The 11773-nt window shown below is 43.4% G+C and overlaps 1 protein-coding gene across 2 annotated transcripts in view; it reads right to left on the bottom strand.

Annotated features, from left to right (window-relative positions):
- Positions 1–1342: 1342 nt before the first annotated feature.
- Positions 1343–11773, bottom strand: part of pik3cb (phosphatidylinositol-4,5-bisphosphate 3-kinase, catalytic subunit beta) — a 235014-nt gene continuing 224583 nt past the window's right edge. For both annotated transcript variants that reach the window (XM_038816211.1, XM_038816212.1), the window contains exons 20-23: positions 8638–8761; positions 6548–6693; positions 5029–5161; positions 1343–2280 (exon numbers count right to left, since the gene is read on the bottom strand). In XM_038816211.1, the coding sequence (XP_038672139.1) occupies positions 2143–2280; positions 5029–5161; positions 6548–6693; positions 8638–8761 (541 nt within the window). In that variant the 3' untranslated portion in view covers positions 1343–2142. The remainder of the gene's footprint in view (positions 2281–5028; positions 5162–6547; positions 6694–8637; positions 8762–11773) is intronic.

The raw sequence follows: 11773 nt of genomic DNA, 5'->3' as shown, positions 1-11773 counted from the left end.
CCGCGGATAGGTGGGCCCTGATCGCGGGCCAGGCCGCTGTGGGGGCACCCCCCAGGGACAGATTGTCCCGCGCTCCCCCCCAGGACCCCAGAGCCCGCTCGCCCCGGCATGTCCCGCCAGTAAGGGACCTAGTCCAATTTACGCCGGTGGGATCTGCATAGAACGAGCGGGACTTCGGCCCATCGCGGGTTGGAGAATCGCCGGGGGGGGGGGGGCACTGCAAGCTACCGCCGACTGGCGCGGCGTGATTCCCGCCCCTGCCGAATCTCTGGTGCCGGAGAATTGGCGGCCGGTGAGGGCAGGATGTACGCCCCCCCCCCCCCCCAAGCGATTCTCCGACCCAGCGGGTGGTCGGAGAATTCCTTCCACAGAAAGCCTCCACACCCGAGTTCAGCTGGCCACAGTATAGCTACAGTGGTTTTCCAATGAAAGTAAGGCCTCCACACCCGAGTTCAGCTGGCCACAGTATAGCTACAGTGGTTTTCCAATGAAAGTAAGGCCTCCACACCCGAGTTCAGCTGGCCACAGTATAGCTACAGTGGTTTTCCAATGAAAGTAAGGCCTCCACACCCGAGTTCAGCTGGCCACAGTATAGCTACAGTGGTTTTCCAATGAAAGTTCAGGTCAGAATCACTGCAGGGTAGTCCAGCACGTATGATTCAATAATCATGTAAAAAGAACAGAACTTGTACCCCAAACCTATGTTTGTTAAACTTTCTACACTTCGTAAACATCAATGCATTCTGTGTACATCTGGATTGTGGGTGTAGGATCAATTTGAATCAATGAGGTGCATTTCCTCACGACTTTGATTACTGAACTTGCTAACACTGTTGAAAAAGGGAATCCCATTGCAGCATATCAGCTAAGCATGCCTGTCCTCACATTATACATACAACTACCTGGATAACGCAAATGCTATGTTTTGCAATATCATAAACGCATTAAGATCATGCTTACAACATAATTCCATGTTATCAGAGCAATTCTTTCCCCTATAAGTACGCTCTCTGTTGCCTTTCATTGATACACGTCTGCTACACTTGGGAATGGAACTTCAAAGCAGATTTCACTTTATCTTATCCATCCCCAAAAGTGACAGGAAATAAGTCACAGCACTTTCATTCCTGGGATGTCATGGACAGCAAAACCCAGCTTAAACTCTTTGAATTAATTCCAGAAAGGTTCTTAAACTGAAGGTGTAAAATTGAAGCTAGCTTGGTAACTCGCTCTACAAATGTCACCTGAAACATACCACCGAGGTCTAGTAAAATCCATCATGAAATCCCAAGTTGACTTGACACCTTAAAAAAGAAATTGACCCCTCTGCTGTTTACTGAGCTTTTTCCTTATTCAGTGCAAAGATCCTAACAGAATAGATGTTGAACAGAAATGGCAATTCTAGGTTCACTTATCAGCTATTTATAAATCATCCATGAAATAACAAGGATTTAGGAGGAGTAGTGTCATGGGAAGATACGTATAAAATACCAGTTTATTTTCCTCCTAGACCCAACTAGATAACATCAAGCTAATCTTCAGAATTTTAAGAGAACACAGATTCATTCTCCTTGGAGAAGATCTGCAGCAATATGGTGCTGATCAAACATGGGCTACAGTGCCCAAGAAGGGGTTGACTGATACTGAGGTTGCTGTTTTACTGTGGGATAGACTGGTATCCGCAACAGATCCAGAACAATATAAATATTTGATTTTTTAAAAACTATTACCAATTCTTGTTCACTGGATTGTGTCTTGACCAATCAGTCTAGCCTTACTGATCTAAAGTAAAATTTCAACTTAACAATGAATGGAATATAAACGTATGAATATGAACAACACCCAATACCAATCATACAGCATCTGTATTGGTCATGCTCAATATTTGGAACTTCTGGAGAAGTATATATCTATTTGACTAGTACCATGTCAATAGAAATTTGAAGGTGAAGCAACCAGTAGCCTGCAGCGTGCAAAGTCGGTAGGATCCACCAGATATATACATAATAGTGTTTCATTTGCACTGGAAGCTGGAAGGCAATGGAGTGCAACAACTGGGAATTCTCCTGCAGTTTGATCCAGAAGTCAGCTGTTCCCTCATGTAACACCCTGTAATTATTTCAGTGCATTGTCGAAAATTCGCTAGGACCCTTTGTCTTTGGCCACAATGTGAGCCATCCAGTTCACTTTCGTCGTCCAGCTTTCACGAAGGGCCTCATCAAACTTCTGTCGAAACTGCTTCAGTGCATCGTCGTCGCTTTTTCCTAAAGCCAAGGAGTCCTGGGGCAAAAAGGAGGAGATTTGTGAAGTGCAGGTCTGCATCATTTTTAATGAAGTATGGCTACATCTCTGTAAGTGATCATAAATCTTTCAAAAATTACATCAGCACAACACCCAACTTTGGTTTCTGGGAAGAATGTGTACTATAAGGCAGAGAAGTAGGTCACGGGCTGGATTCTCCATTGCGAATCCACCCGACTGCAACTGCTGGCGAGGATGGAAGAATTTGGCTGGGCCGTTAGTTGGTGTAGTTTGGTCCGCGAATTGCCGGGGAGGCCACCGCCAACGGCCCCGAACGGTGCGGCGTGATCCCAGCCCCCATCCAAAAACCGGCGCTGGAGAATTCGGCAGCTGGCGTCAGAATGGCGGGGTGGGATTCACGCCCCCCCCCCCCCCCGGCGATTCTCCGACCCGGCCGGGGGGGGTCAGAAAATCCCGCCCCACGTCTGGGAAGTGATGTCAGCACTGTGTCTCTCGAGTTATTTGACAATATTCACAGCTACGTTTATCCTTTCCTTCACTGTTACATATCCCAGTGTTGGTGTTGGGGGGTGGGGTTTGCGGGAAATAGAGGTGGGAGCGTTCATGGGTTGGGGGAAGTAATAGCAGTTAGGACTGAGGATCCAGGCCATTTTAATTTCCTCTTCTACAGCCTTAAGAATACTGATGCCACCTATATTGTTTGGTAAGCTTTGGGAATCTAACGTCGAGTCGCTATGGGAGTTCCCTAACCCACCCATTTCGACAGTGTGCCGCCCAACTCAAACTTTCATGCTTATCATCCTATCAAGGTCACAAGGCTGGAGGTCCAATCAGAGGCCTGCAGCTCTGGCAGGCTGGTAGTCCCATCTGAAGAGATGTGGTAGAAAGCCAAGTACCTTAATGCCTCAAAATGGCAGCACCTTCAGCTAACTCCAGAGCAGTCTGCAAATAAAGAGGCCTAAATCTGGTAGGGCCATTGGTGTGGAGGGGAATCTCCCCCCCCCCCCCCCCCTCCACCGCCGCCCCCCCCCCCCCCTCCACCGCCGCGCCCCCCCCCCCCCCCCCCCCCCCCCCCCTCCCAGTATTGGTTGCAAATATGGACACATCCTTCACCCCTACCGCCTGGTTATCGGGAAATAGAGCCTCGGGAAATGGCTTTAATGATTCCCTGGCAGGTCACAAATGAGTTGTTAGGCTCTGCACACAGTAGAGGGCCACACCAATGATGGGTAACTAAGAGTGCCACTACAGAATGGCACCTCATTGGGGCATTAATTGCCCAAACTGGCTGCCCACCTCCCTGGAGCAGGAGCTGAACCCTTTCCCAGCATGTCCAAGGAATTTTCCCCAAAGACAGGAATGCATTGGGTAGCTGGTTCCCTCTTATTGGTCTGGTCTCCATAGGACTGGGAAAATCCATATAGTGTGTTCACTGCTGCCACGTAGGTTATGTGATTTGTGAGAATCGTTCAATTATTAAATATAAAACACCCCAAAACAGTCCATGTGGGGTGGAGGAATTCAAGGAAAATAAATGAAAACGGAATCATGGTTAGAGGTGCTTGAAGGCTACCATTAGATTTGTAATCCCCTTCTATATAAATAGGTTTATTATGTAGTTTTTATTCAGCAGAAAAAAAGTGGAGATACAGCAATTGAAACAGGATAAACTTTCTTCTGCACGAGAACTTTTTATAAAAACATTGGTTATACTCAGGATTCGTACATATTGATCTTTGGCAATATTAAATGGCACTAATATTTACATTCTTCGATGAACACAAGGGAAATGGTGCTTTGAATCACCCATAATAAAATGTAATTTCAGACTATCAGAAAGGATAATATTTTGACCCGAGAGGCACGGTTGTACAAGGGGAAAAGTGGCATTTACTGCCCTCCACATATTGTCATTCTCAGCTGGACCGCCTTGAAATACGTTTAATGGGAACAACCTTCCCATCGGCAAGACAAAAAAAAAAACACTGACACAGTAACACATAGCTGTCAATTCATACTATTCTGGCACTGATGCTGGTAGGCACTTCATAATGTCACTGGCATATGATTTTGAATGGGCAATGTCCTTTATGGAATAATGACTATCGTACTTACCTGGTCTGGCTTACATCTGATTCTAATTCCACAGCAACGCGGTTGACTCTTAACTGAACTCCTAAATGGCTTTGTAAGCCAATTAATGATGGGTAACAAATGCTGCCCTTGCCAGTGACTCCCATATCCTATCAAGGAATTCTTAAAACTTCCAGTTGATCAGATGGTGTGTGGGGAGCAGGAAGGGGCTGGAAGGAAAAATTAAGTGCTGGGACATTTTGTACTGCTGCTGGATAAAGCAAAAGAGAAAAAAAAGATACCATATGCCAATATTATTCTTGTATTGGATGTTGGGAGGCCCACAGAAATTATATGTCGGCTGGTGGAATCAGTTGACCCAATTCCGTGTCCTTGTTGCAGGAAAATGCTTCCTGTGTCATTCCACAGAATAAGTATATAGGGCGCAAATCTACATTTCCCCAGTTCATGGGCCTACCCCCAATGCTTACCAAGTTGGTGCAAAAGGCCTCATTCATGAAAGGCAATTGACCTGAAACTTTCACCCTTGATTCTTTCTCCATTTGGTGCTGCCATGCTTGTTCAGTCTTTGCAGCATTTCTGCATCCCAATATTTAGCTTTTTCCTCACTTTACCATTTACTTTTGAAGTAATTCTAATAGAATAAAGAAAGTTATAGAAATAAAGTTTTACCTTAAGGTACTGAATGTCTTTGATAGAGCCTAACTCAGGTAGTCCTGCTGTCAACATTAGTGCAAACAGAGTAATGAACAGGTTTCCATTCTTGCGCAGAATCAGATAAGCTTCTTCACAACAGTGACGGAACCTTCCAAAAAAATAGATAACAGTACAATATTCACAACCTTCTGGATGTTCTTGAGAAAATAAAAGGACAGCTATATATCAATAGAAACTATGAAATACTGTTTGTTGTACCCAACTCTGGGTAGCTAATCACCTGTTTATCAGCCGTCACTTTGTTGTGTGTCAAATAAATGAATTTGATTTCCAAAAGCAGTAATGTCAGACACGTGTTCACACCTTATAATATTGACATAGCCCTTTAGGCTAATGAATTTTAAAAGAAGGAACATTTTTGATTTCAGATTACTTTTGCATTTCACTTCAAAATGCTGACTGTAAATGTTGGCATTTAAAGCATCAACGGTTACAAAATGCAGGACAATTTTTTATATTGACATTTATGAATCATTATTGTAGTATGATGTGGTTTACTGGTTGGGTAGACCAATAAAACTAGTTAAAAGTCTCCTTCCACCCTGATCACTCCAAAACTGTGGTCAAACATCTCTCAGAAATTAATGTTAATTGTGAGTATTAAAGTTCTTTGTGAGTTTATGATTATCTGCACAACATATGACAAATGTTTACCCCACTATTGCCAAATGAAACTTACCCCATATGTGCTTTTCACTTCCTAAATGAGAATAGCAGGTCAAACCACCTATTGCAGGCTTGTGCCAATTTTATCGTTGCGCTGGACAACGGGTGGCTCCCAGAAATGGGCCTGCGCAGGTGGAATCAGATGATCCAACTTCCCTTCGTTTTTGTTCCACACAGCAGCAATATTAGGAATTTTATGTGAACAAATGTGGCCTCAAATCTGCAACTTTCCAGCTCATGGCAATGTTCCCAATGCTTACCACAGTAAGCTCATTAGTGATTTAAAGTGGATTTTACAGGGTAAGTAAGTTGTAGTCCTCGGTGATACAACACAGATCTTTTATATAGTTAGCCAATTAACATTGATTATCATATTAAACTTAACAGGCTCAATTTTTACTAATTAAATCATATGAAACGTCCAATTGCTGAGGATGCTTTTGAGGAAATTATAGACGGTTATATTAAACAGCTTGGACCACATGAACAGGAACAGTGCAATTGTTACGACACAAGCTACTTCTGAACCGTCAAAAATACGTGCGCTTATTAGAAGTTTCTGTTTTTACATATTTGTTTATAAATATTTGAGAATTGCTTAGTTACACTAAGAGGTTTTGTCAATTATTCATAATGTAATAAAAGACAGGGACACAGGAAAGAGAGAGTGCTGAATGAGTAGGGAAGGGGGATGCACCAGTTTGGGATCCAATATAAAGTATTCACAGACAAGTGCTGTCTTATTCATATCCTCTGTGAGGATATGTTCTGATAGAGCCACAATACGGCAATGTGACCTTTTAATTACCTGTTAAACTTTTCAGTGTTTCCTGTTTTTCCTTGTTGAATGACGTGGATAAAGTCGTAGGTAAGAATAAAAGGCACACGCTCTCTCTTGATCCCAAACTTAGACTTGAAATTGCCAAGAATATGTCCAAAGTCAATATGAAAGAGCTGAAAAGAAAAAAAAAATTCCCTTACAAAATCGCTCTCCAATCTGTGAAACTAAAAGAATGGCAAAAACGAAATTATGAAAGAAATTACATTTTACTAGGGGGAAAGTTCCCAAATTTTTCAATCTTCAGCGCATTCACAATCTGATAGAGTCACAGATTGGCAGGTCTTTTCCCTACTTGTATACAGTACTGACTTAAAATAGCTTTCCCAAGTAACTTGTTACCGTAGAATTATCCCATACACATTGTGGCAAAATGAACAAATGTAAATTAAGTTGTGTTTGCGGCTTTAGTTCATTGACTTTGAACCTTACCCAATGTTGAAAGGTCCACAAAGGCCAGCACTGAAACAAGTCTCAGCTCGCCCATTGTCAGGCCAAAAAGTCAACACAGTTACTGACAGCAATTTATAACAGAATTGCTGCCTCCAGAGGTGATTCTCAACTCCTTTCTCAGTGGTAACATCATCTTTCTGAAACTGGGGCCCCTGTTAGGAGCACCATGATAATACAAAAGGGGTAATTAAGACTTTATAGATCGTATTATGGCTCAACACTTTAAATACTGCAATATTGCAACAGCAAACATCAAATTTAATAATGGCAGAATTTTACCAAAATTTGTCAGTGTCAGGTTCAGACTGAAAACCACATATTTCTCTCCAGATGCACAACCGAGTTTTCAGAACAGATTTTCTGGCACTAAGGGGGCTTGATAGAGCCAGCAAGGCCGGCTCCAGAGATCGGGGTGCTGACTTTAAAGGGATGAAAATTAACCTAACCCCAAGAGACCCCCCAAACAAAGGCCCAGGGGCTCTCTCCCAGCCGCTCCCTAGCTGGGTTAGCACAGTGGGCTAAACAGCTGGCTTGTAATGCAGAACAATGCCAGCAGCGCGGGTTCAATTCCCGTAGCGGCCTCCCTGGCACTGCCAGTGACAATGCTGGCTTGTCCTCCCCCCTCCAGTCTGCACCTACCTTGGCGCGCCCGATGGGTTCCCCTCGACTGATTCCTGTTTTTATACACCCATTGTGAACCTCGCCGATATGAGGTGTATATATGCAGTTGAGAAGTTTGGCAGGGGGATATCATTAGCTGGGAGGCCCTTTAACAAGATTGAAATTTTTATTAAAATATATGGAAATTAGACCCTACCCAAAATGGGTGGGAACTCATTACGTTACCGGCGAGGGGTATTGTCAGGAAATGTAACCTTGAATCTAGAATCTAGTTTCCTGACTCTTGTGGGGTTTTATGCCCGTGCCATCATTTACACAGACGATGAACGTGAATTCAAAATCACATGGAACATGATTATTGGGATTTCGAACATTTGTTAAAAGGGTTTCAGAGATCTGCATACTTTTCAGATTCTACTTCATATTCAGATTTCATCAAAACACTGCTCGATGTCAGAAAAGTAGCACTTATTCTGAAGCCAACCTGGGCTCCATTAAACTATCATTTTGGTTTTCCTTAACCCTTCAGGGAGGGCAATGGTTAGCTCAGTTGGCTAGACTGCTAAGCAGGTGTTTCAGAATAATGGCAATAATCATGGGGTTTAATTCCCACTCCACCCGAGATCGACCTGGGGCTTGCCTAGTAAAAAAATCACGGCGCAAACAATGGTTCAGTGACCCTTTAATAATTGGACAGTACCCGAAGATGAAGAATATTAAGGATGCTCAATCAGGCTGAAACAAAGATTTTCCTCCCGCTAGTATCTCTGTCAATAAGCCAACTGCAGAACTTTGACTGTTTAAATTACGATGTTATGGAGATCTAAATGGATATCCATTCTAGCATATCATTCCTGATGACAGGAATAACAGGCCCCAGATTTAAATATTAGCTTTGCTAGCTACCAGTACAAATTGGTTGTGAAATCACACCACCATGTTTCAAGCCCTATTCAGAGTCACCTCTTTACATTATTAGATCGTACCTGACCAGACTCTCGGACCATGATGTTGTCACTGTGTCTGTCACCAATCCCCAGCACATAGGTTGCTACACAGTAGCCAGCACATGACAGAGTGAACTCCTCAATTGCTCGCTCGAGAGCATCCCTGCAATGAAACAAAAGACAAATAAAAACAATGAAAGATTTGTTTGCAGCTGGAACAATTATAGCTGCATCGATGAAAATTAATATTTTAGACTCAATGAGATATTAAAATAGGGCATTTAAAAGCTTTCATGTACAATGTACAGATTTTCTTTTTAATTTAGAGTACCAATTAAGGGGCAATTTGTTTTCCAATTAAGGGGCAATTTAGCATGGCAAATCCACCTAACCTGCACATCTTTGGGTTGTGGGGGTGAAACTCCACATGGGCAGTGACCCAGGGCCGGAATTTGAACCCAGGTCCTCAGCGTCGTAGTCACATTCCTTCCGCAATGTGCAGAAAATGATTGCAAGTATTATTACCTCATATAAGTTGTATACACAACTTTATATAGCATGTCAGATACCAAACAGAACAAAGAAGGAAAATTTTCAGGATGGGAAGAGTACAGATTTACAGAGTTAAAGGCTTTTTCAGAGCCGAATATCGAGGCAAACTGATTTGCAGAGAGAATTTTAGAGGACGAGGTGCAGTGATGAAAGGATTGGCCTTTACAAGTAGAATGCGGGATACAAGAACTAATCTAAAAAGCAGCTTTGGATGGTGCAAGACAAGACTTCTTGTGGTAGGTATATTGTTGGACCAGAAATCTGGTGGTCGTAGATTCAAATATGGTAAGCTGTGAAACTGAACTAAGAAATCTGGTCATTTACAGGCTGTTCCTGTGAAAGCTGCTAAATTGTTTTGATGCCTTGTCACCCCGATCTATCACCCCAGTCACACAATAACTATTGAATATTAGGAATTTGAAGAATCTGTGGTTAGCGCTGTTGTTTCACAGCACCAAGAACCAGGGTTCCGTCTTGGGCAACTGTCTGTGCTGAGTCTGCATGGTCTCTGCGTGGGTTTCCTCCGGGTGCTCCGGTTTCCTCCCACAGTCCAAAGATGTGCAGTTAGGCCATGCTAAATTGCCCTTAGTGTCCAAACCAAAGATTGGGTGGGTTACAGGGAAAGGGTGGAGGTGTGGGCTTAGCTAGGGTGCTCTTTCCAAGGGTCGGTGATGACTCGATGGGTTGAATGGCTTCCTTCTGCACTGTAGATTCTATGATCGTATGATATGCAGGTTAGGGGGAAGGTGTTCTTTCAAAGAGTCATAGAATCACAGAATTTACAGTGTAGAAAGAGGCCATTCGGCCCAAAGAGTCTGCACCGGCCCTTGGAAAGAGCACCCCACTTAAGCCCAGAGTTCCAACCTATCCCCATAACCCAGTAACCTCACCTAACCTTTTTGGATGCTAAGGGCAATTTAGCATAGGCAATTCACCTATCCTGCATATCTTTTTACTGTGGGAGGAAACCAGAGCGCCTGGAGGAAACCCATGCATACACGGGGAGGACGTGCTGACTCCGCACAGACAGTGACCCAAGCCGGGAATCAAACCTGGGACCCTGGAGCTGAGAAACAACTGTGCTAACCACTGTGCTACCATGCAGACTCACCGGGCTAAACGGCATCCTTATGCATTGTACAGATTCTATGATAATTTTATGATTATGACAACGACCACGTTTTCTTTGGCCCCCCCACTTCCCATGAGCTGAATATTTAGTTTGACGTTCGGAAAAAAAGACGTGCATCTGTGAAAACTACCATTAAAATGCACAATTCACCATGTAAAGATTGAGGCTGGTTACAGAGTCTGTTCTAAATTCTTCTAATGGTTGCAGTGATTTTTCTCAGATGTACAGTGGAGAATCTTTAGAACTCTAGCCAGATTTCCAAGCCGTCCCAAAACTTTAGATCATCCAAAAAGTTTTTACATTAGTTACCACAGGACAAGAGCTCACATTGTGTATCCTTTTGTGAAGGGCCCAAAGTCAACCATATTTTTTTGCTTTGCGTGCATTTACTACACACAGACAACAGTGGTCGATCCAGATGCGTTTTTGCTTCCAATAAAAAGTCCAGCTATAGAACAATCCAGCTATTATTTATTTAATGAGACACAGTTTGAAACCACAATGAGTAAAAAAAAAACATTTTTCTGGACTCTCTGAACGACAGGAAGTTTGTTTTTTACACAGCAGCTAAGTTCTATGCTCTGCTGTGTTAGCAAATATGGGGTCACGACCCAACCACCCCAACCCCTTATTGTCTAAGGGGTGGAGCATGCCACAGTCAGGGCTTTGTTAGCACAGAATCTAGAGACTCTGAGGTGGGTCCTCCTCCCAAGTGAGGGGCAGAAAAACTTCCTGCCAATTAAATCTTCTTGAAGTGTTAAATGGTTACAGGGCAGCCAGGAACCTCGCTGATTCTTCAGTCATGGGGTAGAAAACCGCATCATCCAAAGAATTGTGCCCCATATCTCGGTCAGACCATATCCTAGTAAGGAATTAGTATGGAGGCGAGGAGGAATTTCTTCTCTCCGAGGATCGTCGGTCATTGGAATTCTCTTCACTGACAGCAGTGAAGGCTGTCATTACGCATGTCTGTGCGGAGTCTGTACGTTCTCCCTGTGTTTGCGTGGGTTTATTCCGGGTGCTCTGGTTTCCTCCCACAATCCAAAGATGTGTACGTTAGGTGGATTGGCCATGCTAAATTGTCCCTCGTGTCCAAAAGATTTAAGTGGGGTTATAGGGATAGAAAGGAATTGTGGGCTTAGGTAGGGTGTTTTTTCCAAGGGCCGTGCAGACTTGATGGGCCGAATGGCCTCCTTCCGCATTGTAAATTCTATGATCTGTGATCTAAGTGCAGGGTGAATTGGCCACGCGAAATTGCCCCTTGGAAAAAAATTGGGTACTCTAAATTCATTTTAAAAAAGGAAGTAGATTTCGGGCCATAATCCGATCAGCCATGGTCTTATTGAATGGTGGAGCAGGCTCGAGGGTCCTATTTCTTATGATTTTACGGGTCATGGGGGTTGAAGGGAACAAATTAACATTAAAAAAAGAGCTAAAAACAATGCATCTTCATTAAAGTTAGTCTCCATTTCTTTCTTAGACATTTGTGTG

Source organism: Scyliorhinus canicula, chromosome 13 (genome assembly GCF_902713615.1).
Source record: "Scyliorhinus canicula chromosome 13, sScyCan1.1, whole genome shotgun sequence".
NCBI lineage: Eukaryota > Metazoa > Chordata > Chondrichthyes > Carcharhiniformes > Scyliorhinidae > Scyliorhinus > Scyliorhinus canicula.
This window is presented reverse-complemented; position numbering and strand designations above follow the sequence as displayed.